The sequence below is a fragment of the Oncorhynchus tshawytscha genome, linkage group LG15 (genome assembly GCF_018296145.1).
Source record: "Oncorhynchus tshawytscha isolate Ot180627B linkage group LG15, Otsh_v2.0, whole genome shotgun sequence".
In the NCBI taxonomy this organism is placed as follows: Eukaryota; Metazoa; Chordata; class Actinopteri; order Salmoniformes; family Salmonidae; genus Oncorhynchus; species Oncorhynchus tshawytscha.
In genome coordinates, this window is record NC_056443.1 from 35,341,285 (window position 1) to 35,368,957 (window position 27,673).

Genomic DNA, 27,673 nt, shown 5'->3' on the forward strand with positions numbered 1-27,673 from the left:
TTCAGACCATAAAACAGTTTACATACTCTAACCACATACCAGCATGAGTGTATATGACACTGCTGTGATACTGCAAGCTCAAAACAGGGAATGCTATTCAAACACATGTATTCCAGTTGGATAAATACTACTTCCCTGAAACCTATGACCCTACGCTAAGCAACAACAAAACAACTTCTAGCCTGCTACAGCCAAGCTAGACTGCTACTGTTAGAATAGCGCAAACCAATACAACTGTGAACCCCAAAGACACGGCAGCCATTTAAAGAAAGCCTATACTATGCCCCTACACTAGTCCAGTAGAAAAAGCCCTGTCAACACATTAGATATCAAACCCTTTGAAACAATATAAGCTCGCACACAGTTCCCATACGCAATTGAAAGGAATTTATTGGGAGGGAGATCAGGATCTTCTCAGAACAGGAGGGATCTCTTTTCCTGAAAACAAAGAAAGAAAAGCAGCACCTCAGGCCCAGCCCATGAAAACAAAGGGATTCAATTAACCGTGAATGTGACTTTACATTAGTAACTATTCCACAAGAGGCCTGCTGCCCCCTTTTGGTGGCTGGTGGAAAAGCAGTCTACATTTTTTCCAAGAATTTCCCCCCACTCTTGTAGTGATAATTTGCAGGGCAAACCAAGGCTCTGAAACTTAGTAGTCCTATTGGTTTGATGATATGTCATGACATAATATCTCACACTCTTTGTCAAATACAAGAGTATGCTCTGACGACGAGCATTGTGAACTATCTTATTCCTGGTTAAGGACCATTACAGTACACAGCATCAACATTCAACTATGAGCCAAGCTATTACTTGTCTTAATGGAAATATGCCCCCTCGCCTCTCGGGAGGGGAAAAACCACAGTGCTGGCTGGGCTTAAACTCAAGCGGCCGATGTTAAGAGTTAGGCCGGGTGTTTGACCTTGTGGGACGAGGATGGGGGGGGGCTGCCAAGCCACAAAGAGTGTGGTAAGTGGCGTTGTGTCAAGTGCTCGAAAGTGCAATGAGGGAGATAAGAGATTGACACGTTAAAGTTACAAGTCGGACGTGTCGTCGCTATAGCCTTAAGGGAGGGGAGAGGGTTGCAGGCTGCAGGTTGCAGCCTCCATGGGATGACATATCCTTTCGTGACCCGACAGATGTTGAAACACGACAGAGGAGAACAATGTGGTCTACTCCAGTTTATCCCTTATGACGTGATCAAATGTAGTTAAACTTTCAGCCAGTAGCGCTGTGATGTCTGGTTGGGGGAGTGGATGGAACCATGTCTCCAAGACAACAATCTGGTTGGGGGAGTGGCTGGAACCATGTCTCCAAGACAACAATCTGGTTGGAGGAGTGGCTGGAACCATGTCTCCAAGACAACAATCTGGTTGGGGGAGTGGATGGAACCATGTCTCCAAGACAACAATCTGGTTGGGGTAGTGGATGGAACCATGTCTCCAAGACATCAATCTGGTTGTGGGAGTGGATGGAACCATGTCTCCAAGACAACAATCTGGTTGGGTTAGTGGATGGAACCATGTCTCCAAGACATCGATCTGGTTGTGGGAGTGGATGAAACCATGTCTCCAAGACAACAATCTGGTTGGGGTAGTGGATGAAACCATGTCTCCAAGACAACAATCTGGTTGGGGGAGTGGATGAAACAATGTCTCCAAGACAACAATCTGGTTGGGGGAGTGGATGGAACCATGTCTCCAAGACAACAATCTGGTTGGGGTAGTGGATGGAACCATGTCTCCAAGACATCAATCCGGTTGGGGTAGTGGATGGAACCATGTCTCCAAGACAACAATCTGGTTGGGGGAGTGGATGGAACCATGTCTCCAAGACAACAATCTGGTTGGGGTAGTGGATGGAACCATGTCTCCAAGACATCAATCTGGTTGTGGGAGTGGATGGAACCATGTCTCCAAGACAACAATCTGGTTGGGGGAGTGGATGGAACCATGTCTCCAAGACATCAATCTAGTTGTGGGAGTGGATGGAACCATGTCTCCAAGACAACAATCTGGTTGGGGTAGTGGATGGAACCATGTCTCCAAGACATCAATCTAGTTGTGGGAGTGGATGGAACCATGTCTCCAAGACAACAATCTGGTTGGGGTAGTGGATGGAACCATGTCTCCAAGACATCAATCTAGTTGTGGGAGTGGATGGAACCATGTCTCCAAGACAACAATCTGGTTGGGGTAGTGGATGGAACCATGTCTCCAAGACAACAATCTGGTTGGGGGAGTGGATGGAACCATGTCTCCAAGACAACAATCTGGTTGGGGTAGTGGATGGAACCATGTCTCCAAGACAACAATCTGGTTGGGGTAGTGGATGAAACCATGTCTCCAAGACAACAATCTGGTTGGGGGAGTGGATGAAACCATGTCTCCAAGACATCAATATGGTTGGGGAGTGGATGGAAGCATGTCTCCAAGACAACAATCTGGTTGGGGGAGTGGATGGAAACATGTCTCCAAGACATCGATCTGGTTGTGGGAGTGGATGAAACCATGTCTCCAAGACAACAATCTGGTTGGGGTAGTGGATGAAACCATGTCTCCAAGACAACAATCTGGTTGGGGGAGTGGATGAAACAATGTCTCCAAGACAACAATCTGGTTGGGGGAGTGGATGGAACCATGTCTCCAAGACAACAATCTGGTTGGGGTAGTGGATGGAACCATGTCTCCAAGACATCAATCCGGTTGGGGTAGTGGATGGAACCATGTCTCCAAGACAACAATCTGGTTGGGGTAGTGGATGGAACCATGTCTCCAAGACATCAATCTAGTTGTGGGAGTGGATGGAACCATGTCTCCAAGACAACAATCTGGTTGGGGTAGTGGATGGAACCATGTCTCCAAGACAACAATCTGGTTGGGGGAGTGGCTGGAGCCATGTCTCCAAGACAACAATCTGGTTGGGGGAGTGGATGGAACCATGTCTCCAAGACAACAATCTGGTTGGGGGAGTGGATGGAAACATGTCTCCAAGACAACAATCGGGTTGGGGGAGTGGCTGGAGCCATGTCTCCAAGACAACAATCTGGTTGGGGGAGTGGCTGGAGCCATGTCTCCAAGACAACAATCTGGTTGGGGGAGTGGATGGAAACATGTCTCCAAGACATCAATCTGATCCAATAAGGACAAATAGCCAACAAGTGTTCAGCATATGCGGAAATCCATTCCAGGTGAAGCTGGTTGAGAGAATGCCAAGAGTGGGCAAAGCTGTCATCAAGGCCATTTCTGAGGCCCGTAACTCTAATGAACTTATCCTCTGCAACAGAGGTAACTCTAGGTCTTCCTTTCCTGTGTCGGCTCCTCATAAGAGCCAGTTCCATCATAGCGCTTGATGGTTTTGGCATTGCCCTTGAAGAAACTTTCAAAGTTCTTGACATTTTCGGAATGTCTTAAAGTAATGATGGACTGTTGTTTCTCTTTGCTTATTTGAGCTGTTCTTGCCATAATATGCACTTGGTCATTTACCAAATAGGGGAACCTTCTGTATACCCCCCTACCTTGTCACAACACAACTTATTGGCTCAAACAAATTAAGAAGGAAAGAAATTCCACAAATGTACTTTTAACAAGGCACACCTATTAATTGAAATGCATTCCAGGTGACTACCTCATGAAGCTGGTTGAGAGAATGCCAAAAGTATGCAAAGCTGAAAAGGCAAAGGGTGGCAAATATTGTTTAACACTATTTTTGGTCACTACATGATTCCATATGTGTTATTTCATAGTTTTGATGTCTTCACTATTATTCTACAATGTAGAAAACAGTCAAAATAAAGAAAAACCCTGGAATGAGTAGGTGTGTCCAAACTTTTGACTGGTATTGTACATCCAATCAAACATATCTATTCATTAAGGATTGGTGAGAAGGAGAATATGGGTGTTAAGAGTGCTTATTACGAGGAGACCTTGTTTTTGTTCATGACACCACTGATTCTAGAACAGAGTGGACATGACCCATCACTGCCTGACAACAGAACATACAGAATTCTCTGGCATCATCATGACACCACTGATTCTAGAACAGAGTGGAAATACCCGATCTCTGCCTGACAACAGAACATACAGAATTCTCTGGCATCGTCATGACACCACTGATTCTAGAACAGAGTGGAAATACCCGATCTCTGCCTGACAACAGAACATACAGAATTCTCTGGCATCGTCATGTCAGCCACTGATCCCAGTGGCTGACATGACGATGACTGGCATTGTCGTGCAAGCATTAGTCAATGAGTTGACGTTGACTAGCAAAAATTGGTCTGTAAAATTGTCTATATCAAAAGCAGATATTTAATTAACATTGCACAATGAATGGATTCACATACAAGGCATAAAACAAGTTATAAGACAATACTGATATTACAAAGTACACTTCCAGGCATATAGATCCTAAGGTTAACGTAGAATACAAAGTATGAACAAAGATATACCTATTAGGCCAGAGGCCCGAGAAGAATAGGAAATGAAAATTGATCATAAACCTTCCTCCATTGACTGTATATAGGAAAGAGAGAGAGAGAACAAAGGCATTTCATTACATTTATAACATCTGAAGTTGTAACCTTTCAACCCAAAACCAACCACCATTGACCAATCAAACGATACCAAGTTTACAATAACTTAAAAGCTCCCAGGCCCAATCTCCACAGGTTGTCACAATATCTAACGGCTTGTCTGGGAGATACGAAGATTATAAGTAAGTCAGAATTCATAACAGGAACCCTAAAACCCCTTGGCGTAGAGTAACTCAAAGAGTTCTCCCAGATACAGATACAAGTAACCACAGAGATTCTCCATCCATATAGACAGCTTCAGGGTTCTCCCAGATACAGATACAAGTAACCACAGAGATCCTCCATCCATATAGACAGCTTCAGGGTTCTCCCAGATACAGATACAAGTAACCACAGAGATCCTCCATCCATATAGACAGCTTCAGGGTCCTCCCTGTACAGATACAAGTAACCACAGAGATCCTCCATCCATATAGACAGCTTCAGGGTCCTCCCTGTACAGATACAAGTAACCACAGAGATCCTCCATCCATATAGACAGCTTCAGGGTTCTCCCTGTACAGATACAAGTAACCACAGAGATCCTCCATCCATATAGACAGCTTCAGGGTCCTCTGTAGAGGACACGTTTCAGATAGACACCAGATATGGTATTGTAGTATTCTGTAATAATAGTCAGTCCTCTGGATACTGTAACAGAGAGATTCCCCTCAGAGAGGGAAGGGCTGACTAGTCCTTGGGCATTGTCCTTTTGTTCCTGGACCGTTTGCCATGCAACACCAGGTGTCAGAGACCACATAAATTAAGTCCTACAGTATTACCTAAGCTTGTTACAGGAAATGGAGGGTGAAGAGGGATGGCTTTTTCCTCTCACTCACCTAAGACGGATTTCTTTTTCAGCAGGATTTTTTTCTCTCCGTCTTCTTTTTTTTTTTTGTTATAGAAACCTAATCTGTGGTGAGACCTCTCATTCCCTATGAAGGGTGTAAGGGTTAGGTGAGTCCAAGTTTGAAGGAGGAGAGGGTGAAATGTCTCTCATTTTGAGGCCTGGAGGTCCATCACCAAGGAGACTGCAATCAATCTCCCCAGCTCAACTCTGCTTCTCTTCATCACATCCGAGCAACATGTCACACGCGAACGACTCTGAGTATGTGGTGTCCATGTTTGATTTCTGATGGAGACAACCAAGAGGGTTTCCGACAGCAGAAAAAGGATACCAGAGAAGAGACTTCAAAATGCATACTTGAGCATATAGTGGATTTCCGATGAGGTATTGAGACAATATGGACATGAGCGTGGATAATATGCATGCCAGTGTCGTTTGGTGTTCATTGAACCGTATGTAGATAACACACAATGGATTACGAGACCCTCCCTTTTCAAATGAATCACTTTTTACCTACGAATTATACGAACTATTCCTCAACTAAAAACAATGAACACAGTGTAAAGCCATCTCTTCTCATAGCATTGCCTAATGCCACTGTGTAAAGTCCTGCTTTCCCTTACAGAGAGGAACGCTTCCTTTGATCAGCAAATTGTTTTTGAGGTACTCTCTGTTCTTGAATGATCTGGACCACTGAAGTGGAAACTGAATTTTCTGGCGGTGCCCAAACCTTTTTTCAGGGAAAGTAGAGAGAGGGAGGAATCGAGGGAGGAGATGAGAGAGGAAACGAGGGAGTAGGCGAGAGAGGAAATGATGGAAGAGACATGAGAGGAAACGAGGGAGGAAATGAGAGAGGAATCGAGGGAGGAAACGAGAGAGGAATCGAGGGAGGAGAGAAAGAGGAAACGAAGGAGGAGATGAGAGACGAATCGAGGGAGGAGAGGAGAGAGGAAACGAGGGAGTAGAGGAGAGAGGAAACGAGAAAGGAAACGAGGGAGGAGACATGAGAGGAAATGAGGGAGGAAACGAGAGAGGAAATGAGGGAGGAGACAAGAGAGGAAATGAGGGAGGAAACGAGAGAGGAAACGAGGTAGGAGTCGAGAGAGGAAACGAGGGAGGAGTCAAGAGAGGAAATGAGGGAGGAGACAAAAGAGGAAACGAGGGAGGAGAAAAGAGAGGAAACGAGGGAAGAGACAAGAGAGGAAACGAGGGAGGAACCAAATCAAAATTAAGTGGAAATGACAGGAAGTGGGGGAAGTGTGAGAAATCTAAAACTACAGCCCAATTGCTCCTGACGTCCTTCTGACCAGAGTAATGGAAGTCTTTGGACGGTACAATAACAGACCATCTCTCAAATACAACAGCTCTTATCACGACTGGGAACTTAACTCGGAGGCCTATGGTATCAACCTGAACAATGGGGGGGGTTTCTCCGCCTTGGGAAGAAGTGAACACGTTCATGTATTAGGAGGGTAAGCAGTCTCACTTAATGTAAAAAATTAATAAAAAAATGGCCGACGTAACACTTCTTTGTGGGGAGAATGTCACGGGGTTACTGATAACAGGTTGAATGAGAGACAAATGTTGCTGCCAATCAGAGCGAAACGCAGAACAAAAAAAAAAAAAAAACAGCTCCTTGTAGGGCGTCGACGTCTTCACGCGGCTGCTTCCTCGTTCTAATGTAAATTGCCCATTAACTACTGTCCTTGGCAAACTGTTTAATTCGCCGGGCTTGATCATCGTTTGATTGGATAAGTGCACACTTTCATATTCATGCATATTCATATTCATTCACTCACTTCAAATGTATGTGAATTAATTAGGATTGACTTCCTGTGTCCTCACCAGCTATAAATAACAAACAACCAGTGGTTTCCCATTCTGGGCCCTTTAATGTCGCTTGCGAGGGAAGGACTTGGTATTTTTTGGGGGTAGGCTACATGGTTCAGAATGCCACGCAACATCAGTAGACCCTGGAGATTAGCTTAGTACGGCTGTCCAATCAGAATGCTGCTTACTGATACTGAATTCCTTTGCATTTAAATGCATCTAAAGTAGCTTTGTGTCAACTGAGTCTTGTTACGTAAAGCTAACTAGCATTGTGTCAACTGAGTCTTGTTACGTAAAGCTAACTAGCATTGTGTCAACTGAGTCTTGTTACATAAAGCTAACTAGCATTGTGTCAACTGAGTCTTGTTACATAAAGCTAACTAGCATTGTGTCAACTGAGTCTTGTTACGTAAAGCTAACTAGCATTGTGTCAACTGAGACTTGTTACGTAAAGCTAACTAGCATTGTGTCAACTGAGTCTTGTTACATAAAGCTAACTAGCATTGTGTCAACTGAGTCTTGTTACATAAAGCTAACTAGCATTGTGTCAACTGAGTCTTGTTACGTAAAGCTAACTAGCATTGTGTCAACTGAGACTTGTTACGTAAAGTTAACTTGGACACAAACCTGATTAGGAGACACTTCTCGGGAACATAAGACACAAATAAGTCTCACACGCACACAGAGACACGCACCCACACAAGAGCACACACTCACACGTCGATAATTGGATGCTGCATTATAAGAAACCTTGGGTAATCCTCCCCTATAAGCATTTTGAGATATACAATATGGATGATGTATGACTGGTGCATATTGAGATATACAATATGGATGATGTATGACTGGTGCATATTGAGATATACAATATGGATGATGTATGACTGGTGCATATTGAGATATACAATATGGATGATGTATGACTGGTGCATATTGAGATATACAATATGGATGATGTATGACTGGTGCATATTGAGATATACATTATGGATGATGTATGACTGGTGCATATTGAGATATACAATATGGATGATGTATGACTGGTGCATATTGAGATATACAATATGGATGATGTATGACTGGTGCATATTGAGATATACATTATGGATGATGTATGACTGGTGCATATTGAGATATACAATATGGATGATGTATGACTGGTGCATATTGAGATATACAATATGGATGATATGACTGGTGCATATTGAGATATACAATATGGATGATGTATGACTGGTGCATATTGAGATATACAATATGGATGATGTATGACTGGTGCATATTGAGATATACAATATGGATGATATATGACTGGTGCTCATTGAGATATACAATATGGATGATGTATGACTGGTGCATATTGAGATATACAATATGGATGATGTATGACTGGTGCATATTGAGATATACAATATGGATGATGTATGACTGGTGCATATTGAGATATACAATATGGATGATGTATGACTGGTGCATTTTGAGATATACAATATGGATGATATGACTGGTGCATATTGAGATATACAATATGGATGATGTATGACTGGTGCATTTTGAGATATACAATATGGATGATGTATGACTGGTGCATTTTGAGATATACAATATGGATGTTGCATGATTGGTGCATTTTGAGATATACAATATGGATGATGTATGACTGGTGCATTTTGAGATATACAATATTGATGTTGCATGATTGGTGCATTTTGAGATATACAATATGGATGATGTATGACTGGTGCATTTTGAGATATACAATATTGATGTTGCATGACTGGTGCATTTTGAGATATACAATATGGATGTTGCATGATTGGTGCATTTTGAGATATACAATATGGATGATGTATGACTGGTGCATTTTGAGATATACAATATTGATGTTGCATGACTGGTGCATTTTGAGATATACAATATGGATGTTGCATGATTGGTGCATTTTGAGATATACAATATGGATGATGTATGACTGGTGCATTTTGAGATATACAATATTGATGTTGCATGATTGGTGCATTTTGAGATATACAATATGGATGATGTATGACTGGTGCATATTGAGATATACAATATGGATGATGTATGACTGGTGCATTTTGAGATATACAATATGGATGATGTATGACTGGTGCATTTTGAGATATACAATATGGATGATGTATGACTGGTGCATTTTGAGATATACAATATGGATGATGTATGACTGGTGCATTTTGAGATATACAATATTGATGTTGCATGATTGGTGCATTTTGAGATATACAATATGGATGATGTATGACTGGTGCATTTTGAGATATACAATATGGATGATGTATGATTGGTGCATTTTGAGATATACAATATGGATGATGTATGACTGGTGCATTTTGAGATATACAATATTGATGTTGCATGATTGGTGCATTTTGGTGGACGTGAGAGCCTGTTCACAGTGTGTGTCTATATACTAGCCAAGTCTAAATCTACCACACTACCCACTCTAGGGACACCGGCAGGCCCTCTCGCATACCAATTAGTATTGAAAGAAAAGGGAGATTCAGGTATTTTGTTTACACCCCCCCCAAAAAAAAACACACACCCCCACCAAAAAATACTTTGATATCTGCTCTTGGTGCGCAAGCTCACAGTTTAAAGTGGAACAGACAGCGGCATTCTCACACATCACGGTTGAAGGAAAATCCTTGTTGGAAACTGTATGCCTATGAATTCAAATGAGTGTGGATAGAGCCTGTGGTGAGAGTACTTGTCGAATAGCGAGGCAGATTTTGACAATGGAACCCGGGAAACCAATGATTAGGCTGGGATATCTGCTTTGTGTTTGAAATATTGAGGAAGAGACTAGCTATTTTTATTGAGCCCCTGGGGTGCCACATTTTGTTCTGGCCCAGCGTTAACATGCCTGATTCAACTAATTCACATATGTTCTAGCCCAGCACTAGCTGATTCCACTAATCAACTAATCACCAAAGCCTTTGATTAGTGCTAGGCTAGAACAACAACAAAAGGACCCAAAGTATTTCTAACATCAAACTCCTATAACATCAGTGAGATGTTTAATACAGTTTCAACATACCACGGCTTCATCCTCAGATAGAGCATGCTCCTCATCCTGGACGGGAGAGAGTTTCGCCTGGACTTCATCCACGGTAATACTGTGGCAGGCAAAGAAACAGGGGAGAAAAGGGGTTAAAAACAATGAGGGAGGGGGGCAGGAAGGAAAGAAGGGAGAGAGGGAAGGAAAGAAGGGAGAGAGGGAAGGAAGGAAGGAAGGAAGGAAGGAAGGGAGGGAGGGAAGGAAGGAAGGAAGGAAGGGAGGGAAGGAAGGAAGGAAGGAAGGAAGGGAGGGAGGGAGGGAAGGAAGGAAGGAAGGAAGGAAGGAAGGAAGGAAGGAAGGAAGGAAGGAAGGAAGGAAGGAAGGAAGGAAGGAAGGAAAGAAGGGAGAGAGGGAAGGAAGGAAGGAAAGAAGGAAGGGAAGGAAGGGAGAGAGGGAAGGAAGGAAGGAAGGGAGAGAGGGAAGGAAGGAAGGAAAGAAGGGAGAGAGGGAAGGAAGGAAGGAAGGAAAGAAGGGAGAGAGGGAAGGAAGGAAGGGAGAGAGGGAAGGAAGGAAAGAAGGGAGAGAGGGAAGGAAGGAAGGGAGAGAGGGAAGGAGTGAGTGAGTGAGTGAGTGAGTGAGTGAGTGAGTGAGTGAGTGAGTGAGTGAGTGAGTGAGTGAGAGTGAGGGAGAGAGGGAGGGAGGGAGGGAGGGAGGGAGGGAGGGAGGGGAGGGAGGGAGGGAGGGAGGGAGGGAGGGAGGGAGGAGGGAGGGAGGGAGGGAGGGAGGGAGGGAGGGAGGGAGGGAGGGAGGGAGGGAGGGAGGGAGGGAGGGAGGGAGGGAGGGAGGGAGGGAGGGAGCTAGAAGAAAAGTAAAGAAAGTGAGAAATAAAGAATGAAAGGAAAGAAGGAAAGCAGATAAGAAAGAAAGCAGGATGGGCGGAAGATGGGAGACATGGAGATGGGGATCCAGTATTATGTGCATTGATACAGTACTGATTGACAATTCCAAACAGACACAGATACTGTGGAATAGATGGAGGGAAAGCTACAGAGCCATATTCCTGTGTGTGATTCTCTTACTCTGGCTGGAGAAGAGGTGGGTGTCTAGCTTGGAGTGGAGCTCTCTGTTATACTCTACAGTGGCGCAGGGTGATTATCCCACTCTCTCTCTTCACAGCATCCCAACCTTTGATCAACTCTCCATGTCAAGGCCTCCACTAAGAGATGGCCATTGGATAAAGGAGAGAGGAGGCTACCTGAAAGGGTGCATGTCTCTCCAATTTCAAAGTCAGTTGTTGCAACCCCTTGTGCAGCTTTAGTAAATGTGAGGTTGCCACTAGAAGGAGAAAACATTTTGAAAGTCTATTGCAGATGCATTCCATGGCCACATATGAAACTCCTAACAGTGAGTGATATGTATCTTTCAGAGGGCACAAAGCCACGCACTCACTCATTTAAACAATCTCTCAGTCTTTCACTCACTCACAGACACACACAACCCTCTCTTGAGTGAACACTTAGCTCCCTCTGCCAGGTGTCTACACTATTTCAGGGGCAGGGGTGTCAAACTCATTTTGCCTCGGGGCCTCATTTGGGTCTTCACCGAGGTCCAGAGAGCCACCGTACTTAAAATATGTTGTATTTCCTCGCCGCCAAAAATGTGCTAAAATTTGCTCCTTGACTGTCTAGATTTCATTTGAGTGACTGTTAGCAATCTGGATTATAAGAGATAATACATGCCCATTATCATTTCTACACAGGGTATAGTGTCTTACAGTAGATCAGGTTATCTACTACAGGAAACACGGAGGGTATAGTGACGTAAGTCATGTTATCTACTACAGGAAACATGGAGGGTATAGTGTCTTACAGTAGGTCAGGTGATCTACTACAGGAAACATGGGGGGGTATAGTGATGTAGGTCAGGTGATCTACTACAGGAAACATGGAGGGTATAGTGTCTTACAGTAGGTCAGGTGATCTACTACAGGAAACATGGGGGGTATAGTGTCTTACAGTAGGTCAGGTGATCTACTACAGGAAACACGGAGGGTATAGTGACGTAAGTCATGTTATCTACTACAGGAAACATGGAGGGTATAGTGTCTTACAGTAGGTCAGGTGATCTACTACAGGAAACATGGAGGGTATAGTGTCTTACAGTAGATCAGGTGATCTACTACAGGAAACACAGAGGGTATAGTGATGTAGGTCATGTTATCTACTACAGGAAACATGGAGGGTATAGTGATGTAGGTCATGTTATCTACTACAGGAAACACGGAGGGTATAGTGATGTAGGTCATGTTATCTACTACAGGAAATATGGAGGGTATAGTGATGTAGGTCATGTTATATACTACAGGAAACATGGAGGGTATAGTGTATTACAGTAGGTCATGTTATCTACTACAGGAAACATGGAGGGTATAGTGTCTTACAGTAGGTCATGTAATCTATTACAGGAAACATGGAGGGTATAGTGACGTAGGTCAGGTGATCTACTACAGGAAACATGGAGGGTCTAGTGTCTTACAGTAGGTCATGTTATCTACTACAGGAAACATGGAAGGTATAGTGTCTTACAGTAGGTTATCTACTACAGGAAACATGCAGGGTATAGTGACGTAGGTCATTTGATCTACTACAGGAAACACGGAGGGTATAGTGATGTAGGTCAGGTTATCTACTACAGGAAACATGGAGGGTATAGTGTCTTACAGTAGGTCATGTTATCTATTACAGGAAACATGGAGGGTATAGTGTCGTAGGTCAGGTGACCTACTACAGGAAACATGGAGGGTATGGTGTCGTAGGTCAGGTGATCTACTACAGGAAACATGGAGGGTATGGTGTCGTAGGTCAGGTGATCTACTACAGGAAACATGGAGGGTATAGTGTCGTAGGTCAGGTGATCTACTACAGTAAACATGGAGGGTATAGTGTCTTACAGTAGGTCATGTTATCTACTACAGGAAACATGGAGGGTATAGTGTCTTACAGTAGGTCATGTTATCTACTACAGGAAACATGGAGGGTATAGTGTCGTAGGTCAGGTGATCTACTACAGTAAACATGGAGGGTATGGTGTCATGGAGGGTAGGTCAGGTGATCTACTACAGGAAACATGGAGGGTATGGTGTCATGTTATCTACTAGGTCAGGTGATCTACTACAGGAAACATGGAGGGTATGGTGTCGTAGGTCAGGTGATCTACTACAGTAAACACGGAGGGTATAGTGTCTTACAGTAGGTCATGTTATCTACTACAGGAAACATGGAGGGTATAGTGTCTTACAGTAGGTCATGTTATCTACTACAGGAAACATGGAGGGTATAGTGTCGTAGGTCAGGTGATCTACTACAGGAAACATGGAGGGTATGGTGTCGTAGGTCAGGTGATCTACTACAGGAAACATGGAGGGTATGGTGTCGTAGGTCAGGTGATCTACTACAGGAAACATGGAGGGTATAGTGTCGTAGGTCAGGTGATCTACTACAGTAAACATGGAGGGTCAGGGTCATGATCTACTACAGTAAACATGGAGGGTATAGTGTCTTACAGTAGGTCATGTTATCTACTACAGGAAACATGGAGGGTATAGTGTCTTACAGTAGGTCATGTTATCTACTACAGGAAACATGGAGGGTATAGTGTCGTAGGTCAGGTGATCTACTACAGTAAACATGGAGGGTATGGTGTCGTAGGTCAGGTGATCTACTACAGGAAACATGGAGGGTATGGTGTCGTAGGTCAGGTGATCTACTACAGGAAACATGGAGGGTATGGTGTCGTAGGTCAGGTGATCTACTACAGGAAACATGGAGGGTATGGTGTCGTAGGTCAGGTGATCTACTACAGGAAACATGGAGGGTATGGTGTCGTAGGTCAGGTGATCTACTACAGGAAACATGGAGGTCAGGTGGTGATCTACTACAGGAAACATGGAGGGTATGGTGTCGTAGGTCAGGTGATCTACTACAGGAAACATGGAGGGTATGGTGTCGTAGGTCAGGTGATCTACTACAGGAAACATGGAGGGTATGGTGTCGTAGGTCAGGTGATCTACTACAGGAAACATGGAGGGTATAGTGTCGTAGGTCAGGTGATCTACTACAGGAAACATGGAGGGTATGGTGTCGTAGGTCAGGTTATATACTGCTGGCGATCTGGCCTCAGTCCCAAACGCAGGGGACTACGGGAGGTTATGTTCAATCAGAGAAAATGTGACCGTGTGTGAACGAACACGCACAGACGACACACATACACACAGACAAAGGGGGGTCGAAACTATAACCTGTTGCTGTGCCGTGGTTTGTTTCCAATAGCATTTGTTACACACTATTTATAAGCAGCACTACAGGTACCAGTTAATCCTGCACTGGGCTGCCAGCTGTCGGCACTGGGACTCGTTTGTGTGTGTGGTACTTATGAAGGCTTAGGGCAACATAACACAGAGAAGCAGAAACCCACCCAGGAGCCAACGATACATGTTTAGACAACGCTAAGACAATGCTAAGACGACGTTTAGAAGAAGAAGAAGAAGAAGAAGAAGACCAAGTTAAGCATGTTTCTTATCTTATATTATATGGCATTACCATGTCTAAACCAAAAGAAAGATGTCTGCTCTCAGATTCCCTTTTTGAAATGGTTAAACCACAAATCCACGAATCTAAAGCCTTCCTATTGGAGGGAGCTGGGGGGGAGGGGTGGGGGCTTCTGAGACTTCATTTTTTTTTTACATTTTATTACATTCCTATTTACTTCAGAGGGGGAATCGAAGTTCTTAAGACAATAGTGACGGAATAAATATGTAACACACATGAGATCCGCCTATAAATGGAGTGCAATTATCGCTGAATTAGAATATAATGATATATTCCTATCAAAAGGATTAAGAAAAGTGTAGTGTTTCAGGGTGACTAATTAGCAACAAAGAGACAACCTATTTTTATTTTTTATTTTTTTATTTTATTTTTTTACAAGAGTCCAGAACGTGCATACTAATAGCATTTTGAGTCGGTATGTGGAAAACTGTGCTAGTATCAGGTACATCATGAGCAAAAGCAATCTAAATTGCGCTTGGCACCGGGGCATGTTGGAGCTACCCCCCTCGAGCCAGGCCCAGAATCCCAATGACGGATTGACGGAAACAAATATCTGACTTATAAACAAGCGGAATATATTTTAGCTTAGTAATGTGTTTGTTTTAAGCCGAGCTGCCAGAACATCAGCGATGGGGAGGGGACGGACGCAGGCTGAATAACGGTGAACATCAAGAGGCTCAGGAAGTCATTAACCACCGCGCCACTAGCTAAAAAAAAAAGCTGCCCAAGCATTTCCTTCTGATGCGGCCATATGTTTTATAGCATGTTTAGTTTACAATCCCGGGGCCACCCTCTCCCGGAGAATATGCCTAGTTAGCTTGCACAGTATTGATTTCTTTCAGAGGCAGTGGGGGGATGAGGAAAGGGAGATAACAGGCTCATTGGGGGGCTCATTGGAAACTCGGTTGATTTTTCTGCAAGCCTGTGAGGAAATGTTAACATCTCACTGGGAAGCAAAACTGTAGCCATTCTGGTTAAACACTGCCCACAGCAGACTGACAGAGGAGGTTAAACACTGCCCACAGCAGACTGACAGGAGGTTAAACACTGCCCACAGCAGACTGACAGAGGAGGTTAAACACTGCCCACAGCAGACTGACAGAGGAGGTTAAACACTGCCCACAGCAGACTGACAGAGGAGGTTAAACACTGCCCACAGCAGACAGACAGAGGAGGTTAAACACTGCCCACAGCAGACTGACAGAGGAGGTTAAACACTGCCCACAGCAGACTGACAGAGGAGGTTAAACACTGCCCACAGCAGACAGACAGAGGAGGTTAAACACTGCCCACAGCAGACAGACAGAGGAGTTAAACACTGCCCACAGCAGACTGACAGACAGCAGAGACAGACAGAGGAGGTTAAACACTGCCCACAGCAGACTGACAGAGGAGGTTAAACACTGCCCACAGCAGACTGACAGAGGAGGTTAAACACTGCCCACAGCAGACTGACAGAGGAGGTTAAACACTGCCCACAGCAGACTGAGACAGAGGAGGTTAAACACTGCCCACAGCAGACAGACAGAGGAGGTTAAACACTGCCCACAGCAGACTGACAGAGGAGGTTAAACACTGCCCACAGCAGACTGACAGAGGAGGTTAAACACTGCCCACAGCAGACAGACAGAGGAGGTTAAACACTGCCCACAGCAGACAGACAGAGGAGGTTAAACACTGCCCACAGCAGACAGACAGAGGAGGTTAAACACTGCCCACAGCAGACTGACAGAGGAGGTTAAACACTGCCCACAGCAGACAGACAGAGGAGGTTAAACACTGCCCACAGCAGACAGACAGAGGAGGTTAAACACTGCCCACAGCAGACTGACAGAGGAGGTTAAACACTGCCCACAGCAGACTGACAGAGGAGGTTAAACACTGCCCACAGCAGACAGACAGAGGAGGTTAAACACTGCCCACAGCAGACAGACAGAGGAGGTTAAACACTGCCCACAGCAGACAGACAGACAAACACTGCCCACAGCAGACAGACAGAGGAGGTTAAACACTGCCCACAGCAGACAGACAGACAGACAGCAGACAGACAGAGGAGGTTAAACACTGCCCACAGCAGACAGACAGAGGAGGTTAAACACTGCCCACAGCAGACAGACAGAGGAGGTTAAACACTGCCCACAGCAGACAGACAGAGGAGGTTAAACACTGCCCACAGCAGACAGACAGAGGAGGTTAAACACTGCCCACAGCAGACAGACAGAGGAGGTTAAACACTGCCCACAGCAGACAGACAGAGGAGGTTAAACACTGCCCACAGCAGACAGACAGAGGAGGTTAAACACTGCCCACAGCAGACAGACAGAGGAGGTTAAACACTGCCCACAGCAGACAGACAGAGGAGGTTAAACACTGCCCACAGCAGACAGACAGAGGAGGTTAAACACTGCCCACAGCAGACAGACAGAGGAGGTTAAACACTGCCCACAGCAGACAGACAGAGGAGGTTAAACACTGCCCACAGCAGACAGACAGAGGAGGTTAAACACTGCCCACAGCAGACAGACAGAGGAGGTTAAACACTGCCCACAGCAGACTGACAGAGGAGGTTAAACACTGCCCACAGCAGACAGACAGAGGAGGTTAAACACTGCCCACAGCAGACAGACAGAGGAGGTTAAACACAGCCCACAGCAGACAGACAGAGGAGGTTAAACACTGCCCACAGCAGACAGACAGGAGGTTAAACACTGCCCACAGCAGTCAGACAGAGGAGGTTAAACACTGCCCACAGCAGACTGACAGAGGAGGTTAAACACTGCCCACAGCAGACAGACAGAGGAGGTTAAACACTGCCCACAGCAGACTGACAGAGGAGGTTAAACACTGCCCACAGCAGACAGACAGAGGAGGTTAAACACTGCCCACAGCAGACAGACAGAGGAGGTTAAACACTGCCCACAGCAGACAGACAGAGGAGGTTAAACACAGCCCACAGCAGACAGACAGAGGAGGTTAAACACTGCCCACAGCAGACAGACAGAGGAGGTTAAACACTGCCCACAGCAGACAGACAGAGGAGGTTAAACACTGCCCACAGCAGACTGACAGAGGAGGTTAAACACTGCCCACAGCAGACTGACAGAGAGGTTAAACACTGCCCACAGCAGACTGACAGAGGAGGTTAAACACTGCCCACAGCAGACTGACAGAGGAGGTTAAACACTGCCCACAGCAGACTGACAGAGGAGGTTAAACACTGCCCACAGCAGACTGACAGAGGAGGTTAAACACTGCCCACAGCAGACTGAGAGGAGACTGCCCACAGCAGACTGACAGAGGTTAAACACTGCCCACAGCAGACTGACAGAGGAGGTTAAACACTGCCCACAGCAGACTGACAGAGAGGTTAAACACTGCCCACAGCAGACTGACAGAGACAGAGGTTAAACACTGCCCACAGCAGACAGACAGAGGAGGTTAAACACTGCCCACAGCAGACAGACAGAGGAGGTTAAACACTGCCCACAGCAGACAGACAGAGGAGGTTAAACACTGCCCACAGCAGACAGACAGAGGAGGTTAAACACTGCCCACAGCAGACAGACAGAGGAGGTTAAACACTGCCCACAGCAGACAGACAGAGGAGGTTAAACACTGCCCACAGCAGACAGACAGAGGAGGTTAAACACTGCCCACAGCAGACAGACAGAGGAGGTTAAACACTGCCCACAGCAGACAGACAGAGGAGGTTAAACACTGCCCACAGCAGACAGACAGAGGAGGTTAAACACTGCCCACAGCAGACAGACAGAGGAGGTTAAACACTGCCCACAGCAGACAGACAGAGGAGGTTAAACACTGCCCACAGCAGACAGACAGAGGAGGTTAAACACTGCCCAGCAGCAGACAGACAGAGGAGGTTAAACACTGCCCACAGCAGACAGACAGAGGAGGTTAAACACTGCCCACAGCAGACAGACAGAGGAGGTTAAACACTGCCCACAGCAGACAGACAGAGGAGGTTAAACACTGCCCACAGCAGACAGACAGAGGAGGTTAAACACTGCCCACAGCAGACAGACAGAGGAGGTTAAACACTGCCCACAGCAGACAGACAGAGGAGGTTAAACACTGCCCACAGCAGACAGACAGAGGAGGTTAAACACTGCCCACAGCAGACAGACAGAGGAGGTTAAACACTGCCCACAGCAGACTGACAGAGGAGGTTAAACACTGCCCACAGCAGAGACAGAGGTTAAACACTGCCCACAGCAGACAGACAGAGGAGGTTAAACACTGCCCACAGCAGACAGACAGAGGAGGTTAAACACTGCCCACAGCAGACTGACAGAGGAGGTTAAACACTGCCCACAGCAGACAGACAGAGGAGGTTAAACACTGCCCACAGCAGACAGACAGAGGAGGTTAAACACTGCCCACAGCAGACAGACAGAGGAGGTTAAACACTGCCCACAGCAGACAGACAGAGGAGGTTAAACACTGCCCACAGCAGACAGACAGAAACACTGCCCACAGCAGACTGACAGAGAGGTTAAACACAGCCCACAGCAGACAGACAGAGGAGGTTAAACACTGCCCACAGCAGACAGACAGAGGAGGTTAAACACTGCCCACAGCAGACAGACAGAGGAGGTTAAACACTGCCCACAGCAGACTGACAGAGGAGATTAAACACTGCCCACAGCAGACAGAGGTTAAACACTGCCCACAGCAGACAGACAGAGGAGGTTAAACACTGCCCACAGCAGCAGACAGACAGAGCAGACAGACAGTTAAACACTGCCCACAGCAGACAGAGGAGGTTAAACACTGACAGCAGAGACAGTTAAACACTGCCCACAGCAGACAGACAGAGGAGGTTAAACACTGCCCACAGCAGACAGACAGAGGAGGTTAAACACTGCCCACAGCAGACAGACAGAGGAGGTTAAACACTGCCCACAGCAGACAGACAGAGGAGGTTAAACACTGCCCACAGCAGACAGACAGACAGAGAGGTTAAACACTGCCCACAGCAGACAGACAGAGGAGGTTAAACACTGCCCACAGCAGACAGACAGAGGAGGTTAAACACTGCCCACAGCAGACAGACAGAGGAGGTTAAACACTGCCCACAGCAGACAGACAGAGGAGGTTAAACACTGCCCACAGCAGACAGACAGAGGAGGTTAAACACTGCCCACAGCAGACAGACAGAGGAGGTTAAACACTGCCCACAGCAGACAGACAGAGGAGGTTAAACACTGCCCACAGCAGACAGACAGAGGAGGTTAAACACTGCCCACAGCAGACAGACAGAGGAGGTTAAACACTGCCCACAGCAGACTGACAGAGGAGGTTAAACACTGCCCACAGCAGACAGAGGAGGTTAAACACTGCCCACAGCAGACAGACAGAGGAGGTTAAACACTGCCCACAGCAGACAGACAGAGGAGGTTAAACACTGCCCACAGCAGACAGACAGAGGAGGTTAAACACTGCCCACAGCAGTCAGACAGACAGGTTAAACACTGCCCACAGCAGTCAGACAGAGGAGGTTAAACACTGCCCACAGCAGACTGACAGAGGAGGTTAAACACTGCCCACAGCAGTCAGACAGAGGAGGTTAAACACTGCCCACAGCAGACAGACAGAGGAGGTTAAACACTGCCCACAGCAGTCAGACAGAGGAGGTTAAACACTGCCCACAGCAGACTGACAGAGGAGGTTAAACACTGCCCACAGCAGACAGACAGAGGAGGTTAAACACAGCCCACAGCAGACAGACAGAGGAGGTTAAACACTGCCCACAGCAGACAGACAGAGGAGGTTAAACACTGCCCACAGCAGACAGACAGAGGAGGTTAAACACTGCCCACAGCAGACTGACAGAGGAGGTTAAACACTGCCCACAGCAGACAGACAGAGGAGGTTAAACACTGCCCACAGCAGACAGACAGAGGAGGTTAAACACTGCCCACAGCAGACTGACAGAGGAGGTTAAACACTGCCCACAGCAGACAGACAGAGGAGGTTAAACACTGCCCACAGCAGACTGACAGAGGAGGTTAAACACTGCCCAGCAGACAGACAGACAGAAACACTGCCCAGGCAGACAGACAGAGGACTGCCCACAGCAGACAGACAGAGGAGGTTAAACACTGCCCACAGCAGACAGACAGAGGAGGTTAAACACTGCCCACAGCAGACAGACAGAGGAGGTGCCCACAGCAGACTGACAGAGGAGGTTAAACACTGCCCACAGCAGACAGACAGAGGAGGTTAAACACTGCCCACAGCAGACACTGACAGAGGAGGTTAAACACTGCCCACAGCAGACAGACAGAGGAGGTTAAACACTGCCCACAGCAGACAGACAGAGGAGGTTAAACACTGCCCACAGCAGACAGACAGAGGAGGTTAAACACTGCCCACAGCAGACAGACAGACAGCAGACAGAGGTTAAACACTGCCCACAGCAGACAGACAGAGGAGGTTAAACACTGCCCACAGCAGACAGACAGAGGAGGTTAAACACTGCCCACAGCAGACAGACAGAGGAGGTTAAACACTGCCCACAGCAGTCAGACAGAGGAGGTTAAACACTGCCCACAGCAGTCAGACAGAGGAGGTTAAACACTGCCCACAGCAGACTGACAGAGGAGGTTAAACACTGCCCACAGCAGTCAGACAGAGGAGGTTAAACACTGCCCACAGCAGACTGACAGAGGAGGTTAAACACTGCCCACAGCAGTCAGACAGAGGAGGTTAAACACTGCCCACAGCAGACAGACAGAGGAGGTTAAACACTGCCCACAGCAGACAGACAGAGGAGGTTAAACACTGCCCACAGCAGACAGACAGAGGAGGTTAAACACTGCCCACAGCAGACAGACAGAGGAGGTTAAACACTGCCCACAGCAGACTGACAGAGGAGGTTAAACAGCCCACAGCAGACTGACAGAGGTTAAACACTGCCCACAGCAGACTGACAGAGGAGGTTAAACACTGCCCACAGCAGACTGACAGAGGAGGTTAAACACTGCCCACAGCAGACAGACAGAGGAGGTTAAACACTGCCCACAGCAGACAGACAGAGGAGGTTAAACACTGCCCACAGCAGACTGACAGAGGAGGTTAAACACTGCCCACAGCAGACAGAGGAGGTTAAACACTGACAGAGGAGGTTAAACACTGCCCACAGCAGACAGACAGACACTGCCCACAGCAGACAGACAGAGGAGGTTAAACACTGCCCACAGCAGACTGACAGAGGAGGTTAAACACTGCCCACAGCAGACAGACAGAGGAGGTTAAACACTGCCCACAGCAGACAGACAGAGGAGGTTAAACACTGACCCACAGCAGACAGACAGAGGAGGTTAAACACTGCCCACAGCAGACAGACAGAGGAGGAGGAGGTTAAACACTGCCCACAGCAGACAGACAGAGGAGGTTAAACACTGCCCACAGCAGACAGACAGAGGAGGTTAAACACTGCCCACAGCAGGCACTGACAGAGGAGGTTAAACACTGCCCACAGCAGGCAGACAGAGGAGGTTAAACACTGCCCACAGCAGACAGACAGAGGAGGTTAAACACTGCCCACAGCAGGCAGACAGAGGAGGTTAAACACTGCCCACAGCAGACAGACAGAGGAGGTTAAACACTGCCCACAGCAGACAGACAGAGGAGGTTAAACACTGCCCACAGCAGACTGACAGAGGAGGTTAAACACTGCCCACAGCAGACAGACAGAGGAGGTTAAACACTGCCCACAGCAGACTGACAGAGGAAACACTGCCCACAGTTAAACACTGCCCACAGCAGACAGACTGCCCACAGAGGAGGTTAAACACTGCCCACAGCAGGCAGACAGCAGACACTGACAGCAGGAGGTTAAACACTGCCCACAGCAGACAGACAGAGGAGGTTAAACACTGCCCACAGCAGACTGACAGAGGAGGTTAAACACTGCCCACAGCAGACAGACAGAGGAGGTTAAACACTGCCCACAGCAGACAGACAGAGGAGGTTAAACACTGCCCACAGCAGACAGAGGAGGTTAAACACTGCCCACAGCAGACAGACAGAGGAGGTTAAACACTGCCCACACAGCAGACAGACAGAGGAGGTTAAACACTGCCCACAGCAGACTGACAGAGGAGGTTAAACACTGCCCACAGCAGACAGACAGAGGAGGTTAAACACTGCCCACAGCAGACAGACAGAGGAGGTTAAACACTGCCCACAGCAGACAGACAGAGGAGGTTAAACACTGCCCACAGCAGACAGACAGAGGAGGTTAAACACTGCCCACAGCAGACAGACAGAGGAGGTTAAACACTGCCCACAGCAGACAGACAGAGGAGGTTAAACACTGCCCACAGCAGACTGACAGAGGAGGTTAAACACTGCCCACAGCAGACAGAGACAGAGGAGGTTAAACACTGCCCACAGCAGACAGACAGAGGAGTTTAAACACTGCCCACAGCAGACTGACAGAGGAGGTTAAACACTGCCCACAGCAGACAGACAGAGGAGTTTAAACACTGCCCACAGCAGACTGACAGAGGAGGTTAAACACTGCCCACAGCAGACTGACAGAGGAGGTTAAACACTGCCCACAGCAGGCAGACAGAGGAGGTTAAACACTGCCCACAGCAGACTGACAGAGGAGGTTAAACACTGCCCACAGCAGACAGACAGAGGAGGTTAAACACTGCCCACAGCAGACAGACAGAGGAGGTTAAACACTGCCCACAGCAGACTGACAGAGGAGGTTAAACACTGCCCACAGCAGACAGACAGAGGAGGTTAAACACTGCCCACAGCAGTCAGACAGAGGAGGTTAAACACTGCCCACAGCAGACAGACAGAGGAGGTTAAACACTGCCCACAGCAGACTGACAGAGGAGGTTAAACACTGCCCACAGCAGACAGACAGAGGAGGTTAAACACTGCCCACAGCAGACAGACAGAGGAGGTTAAACACTGCCCACAGCAGTCAGACAGAGGAGGTTAAACACTGCCCACAGCAGACAGACAGAGGAGGTTAAACACTGCCCACAGCAGACTGACAGAGGAGGTTAAACACTGCCCACAGCAGACAGACAGAGGAGGTTAAACACTGCCCACAGCAGACAGACAGAGGAGGTTAAACACTGCCCACAGCAGACAGACAGAGGATATTAAACACTGCCCACAGCAGACAGACAGAGGAGGTTAAACACAGCCCACAGCAGACAGACAGAGGAGGTTAAACACTGCCCACAGCAGACAGACAGAGGAGGTTAAACACTGCCCACAGCAGACAGACAGAGGAGGTTAAACACTGCCCACAGCAGACAGACAGAGGAGATTAAACACTGCCCACAGCAGACAGACAGAGGAGGTTAAACACAGCCCACAGCAGACAGACAGAGGAGGTTAAACACTACCCACAGCAGACAGACAGAGGAGATTAAACACTGCCCACAGCAGACAGACAGAGGAGGTTAAACACTGCCCACAGCAGACAGACAGAGGAGATTAAACACTGCCCACAGCAGACAGACAGAGGAGGTTAAACACTGCCCACAGCAGACAGACAGAGGAGGTTAAACACTGCCCACAGCAGACAGACAGAGGAGGTTAAACACTGCCAACAGCAGACAGACAGAGGAGGTTAAACACTGCCCACAGCAGACAGACAGAGGAGGTTAAACACTGCCCACAGCAGACAGACAGAGGAGGTTAAACACTGCCCACAGCAGACAGACAGAGGAGGTTAAACACTGCCCACAGCAGACAGACAGAGGAGGTTAAACACTGCCCACAGCAGACTGAGGAGGTTAAACACAGCCCATAGCAGACTGAGGAGGTTAAACACAGCCCACAGCAGACAGACAGAGGAGGTTAAACACAGCCCACAGCAGAGAGCTAGAAGTCTCGCTGGGCGAAAACGGGTCAGTCGAAGCCTTTGAGGCGTCAGATTATGCAACGCAAACAAGGCAATGCTTTCGGTGCTGAGGGAGCACAAACGACACAGGGTGGGATGGTTGAGCAGGAGGGGATGTTCATGGAGACCAATGACACTCACCGACAGAGTTGGGAGACGAAAGAATGGGAGGAGGAGACGCATTCCAAGATGAATGAGACCTATGAGTTAACCATTTTTCTTACTGACCGCTACGAAAGAGGTACAATCAATCATTGAATCGAAGGTAGACAAAGTCATGATATTATCTACATTTAATACAGTTGGTCGGCAGTTATGATTTGTTAGCTAGGCTTGAACACCATATTAGTCGAATAAGATCATCCTGATAGGTGAGGGTATCTTAACAACCTGATAAGATATGCAAAGTTTATTCTGAAGGAAGCGTTTGAGAACGGTGATTCTAATTGAGAAAACTACTGTGTGTGTATATATGCTAAAGTAAAATTCATCAATGCATGGTAACTAGTTAAAACATTAAAACAACACATTTGAGATCTAGCTTATGATTAGCCCATGGTATTTACAGACAGGCAAACCCTCATGCTTCAAAATATATATTTATCAAAACACTACGCAGCATCATTTGGGCCACAGGTGAACATGCTTATGAAGGTTGCAAGTTCAAACCCCTGAGCCGACAAGGTACAAATCTGTCGTTCTGCCCCTGAACAGGCAGTTAACCCACTGTTTCTAGGCCGTCATTGAAAATAAGAATTTGTTCTTAACCGACTTGCCTAGTTAAATGAAGGTAAAATAAATTGCTAATATACTGTAGACCATAGGCTATATGCATGGTCCACCATATTAAAATCATTTTAACATCATTTTGACCAATATGTTAATTAGTCCCACTGACGGTGCCAGTAGAATGTAATTGAACTTTGAAGTCTTCGTACATAAAATGTCTCCGGCAGAGACACAAAAAAGGAAACCTCCACCCTCTGTGACTTTTTCCCCCTCCACTGCTACAAAAATGTCCAGAGGAAACACTGCAAGTAACCTTGGTAACACTGCATGTTTGGTAGTATATATATACAGTGAATGTAAAAGCGAGGTTCTTTACCTTCCATCTCTATTGCTGTCCAACTCTTTGAAAACGCTGATTGGAGACTCAGGCCTATAGGGACTCGTGGGACCTGTGAACACAACAAATCAAATCAAATCAACCAAATCAAATCAACAATGTAGGGTTACTGTGAAATCACCTGATAACGTTCCAGGCTACATAGTTGTGAACTGTGAAATCCCACCTTCAGTGAAAACGGTAATAAGTCATTGAGTGACAAAACAATTGGACTTAAATTTCAATTTGGTGGTGGAATTTCCCTTTAACTATATCAAATATACGTGGCTCCCGAGTGGCACAGCAGTCTAAGGCACTGCATCTCAGTGCAAGAGGTGTCACTACAGTCCCTGGTTTGATTCCAGGCTGTATCACATCCGGACGTGATTGGGAGTCCCATAGGACAGCGAACAATTGGCCCATCCGGGTTTGGCCAGGGTAGGCCGTCATTGTAAATAAGAATTTGTTCTTAACTGACTTGCCTCGTTAAATAAAAAGGTTAAATAAAATAAAAAATACACTTAGTTAACAAAACATTTGTAACTCGTTCCAAGATAGACTGACCAGGTTAAAGAAGGATTTTTAAGCCTTGAGACAATTGAGACATGGATTGTGTATGTGTGTGTGTGCCATTCTGAGGGTGAATGGGCAAGACAAAAGATTAAAGTGCCTTTGAACGGGGTATGGTGCCAGGCGTCCTGGTAGTAGGTGCCAGGCGTCCTGGTAGTAGGTGCCAGGCGTCCTGGTAGTAGGTGCCAGGCGTCCTGGTAGTAGGTGCCAGGGAGGGGAGGGGAGGGAGGATGGACTGAGGGGAGGGGAGGGAGGATGGATGGACTAAGGGGAGTGGGAGGATGGATGGACTGAGGGGAGGGGTAGGGAGGGAGGATGGACTGGGGGAGGGAGGATGGACTGAGGGGAGGGAGGATGGACTGAGGGGAGGGAGGATGGATGGACTGAGGGGAGGGGGAGGGAGGATGGGCTGAGGGGAGGAGGGAAGGGGTTCACCCAGTGCTTGGGCAATCAGGCGATGAGTCAGTCATGCTGAGAGAACATTTGGTTCTACTGTAAAAAAATATATATAAAAAATAAAACATAAAAACGTGTCAGGATCCAGAATGCAATCAGGGCGCTTTGTGCTGTACGGCAACATAATGACATGATTTCCCCTCTGTTCGCCATTCGCCCTAGTTTTCAGGCACTGGAGAAAGGCTACACTCCCGCACTCCCGTTCTCCTTCACCGAACCACGTGAGCCACATTCACTTTCCGATCACAAGAAACGAGATGAGCAAGAAAGGGGGGAAGAAAGGGGGGAAGTTGACCTCCATTCACGACTAAACCAATCCCTTATCATTGACTCAAAAGCTGGGAATCTAAAAGGGGCAAACTGATTGCCCCAAAGATGTAGAAAGAAGCACTTTACATAATGCTAATTACACATCCGCCATAATTAGCTTTCTGTACATGATTTGGCCAATTATGGAAAAGCTAATTGTGAAATTAGCCATTTTTTCCACCATACAGTGTGCTGCATTAAGAATCCTTGTGTTTAGATATTTAACAGAGCAAAATATGAACACTGAATGCATTGGACACTATTTATCTTCAGTTTATAGATCCAGGGTTACGGTCAATTCCTATTTAACTTGAAATTCTAAATTCAATTCTTGATTTCACTCATGAAGTGGAGAATGTTGTTTGAGTTCCATTTCGAATTTCAACAATCTTCAAGTTCTGGAATTTAATTGATTAGACTGTTTGGACTTTG

The 27,673-nt window shown here is 46.6% G+C and overlaps 1 protein-coding gene across 5 annotated transcripts in view; it reads right to left on the reverse strand.

The window, feature by feature from the left end:
- Nucleotides 1-27,673, reverse strand: part of LOC112214854 (glucosidase 2 subunit beta) — a 278,290-nt gene that overhangs the window by 226,002 nt on the left and 24,615 nt on the right. For all 5 annotated transcript variants that reach the window (XM_042298486.1, XM_042298485.1, XM_042298488.1 and 2 more), the window contains exons 7-8: nucleotides 25,907-25,979; nucleotides 10,333-10,411 (exon numbers count right to left, since the gene is read on the reverse strand). In XM_042298486.1, coding sequence (XP_042154420.1) covers nucleotides 10,333-10,411; nucleotides 25,907-25,979 — 152 coding nt within the window. The remainder of the gene's footprint in view (nucleotides 1-10,332; nucleotides 10,412-25,906; nucleotides 25,980-27,673) is intronic.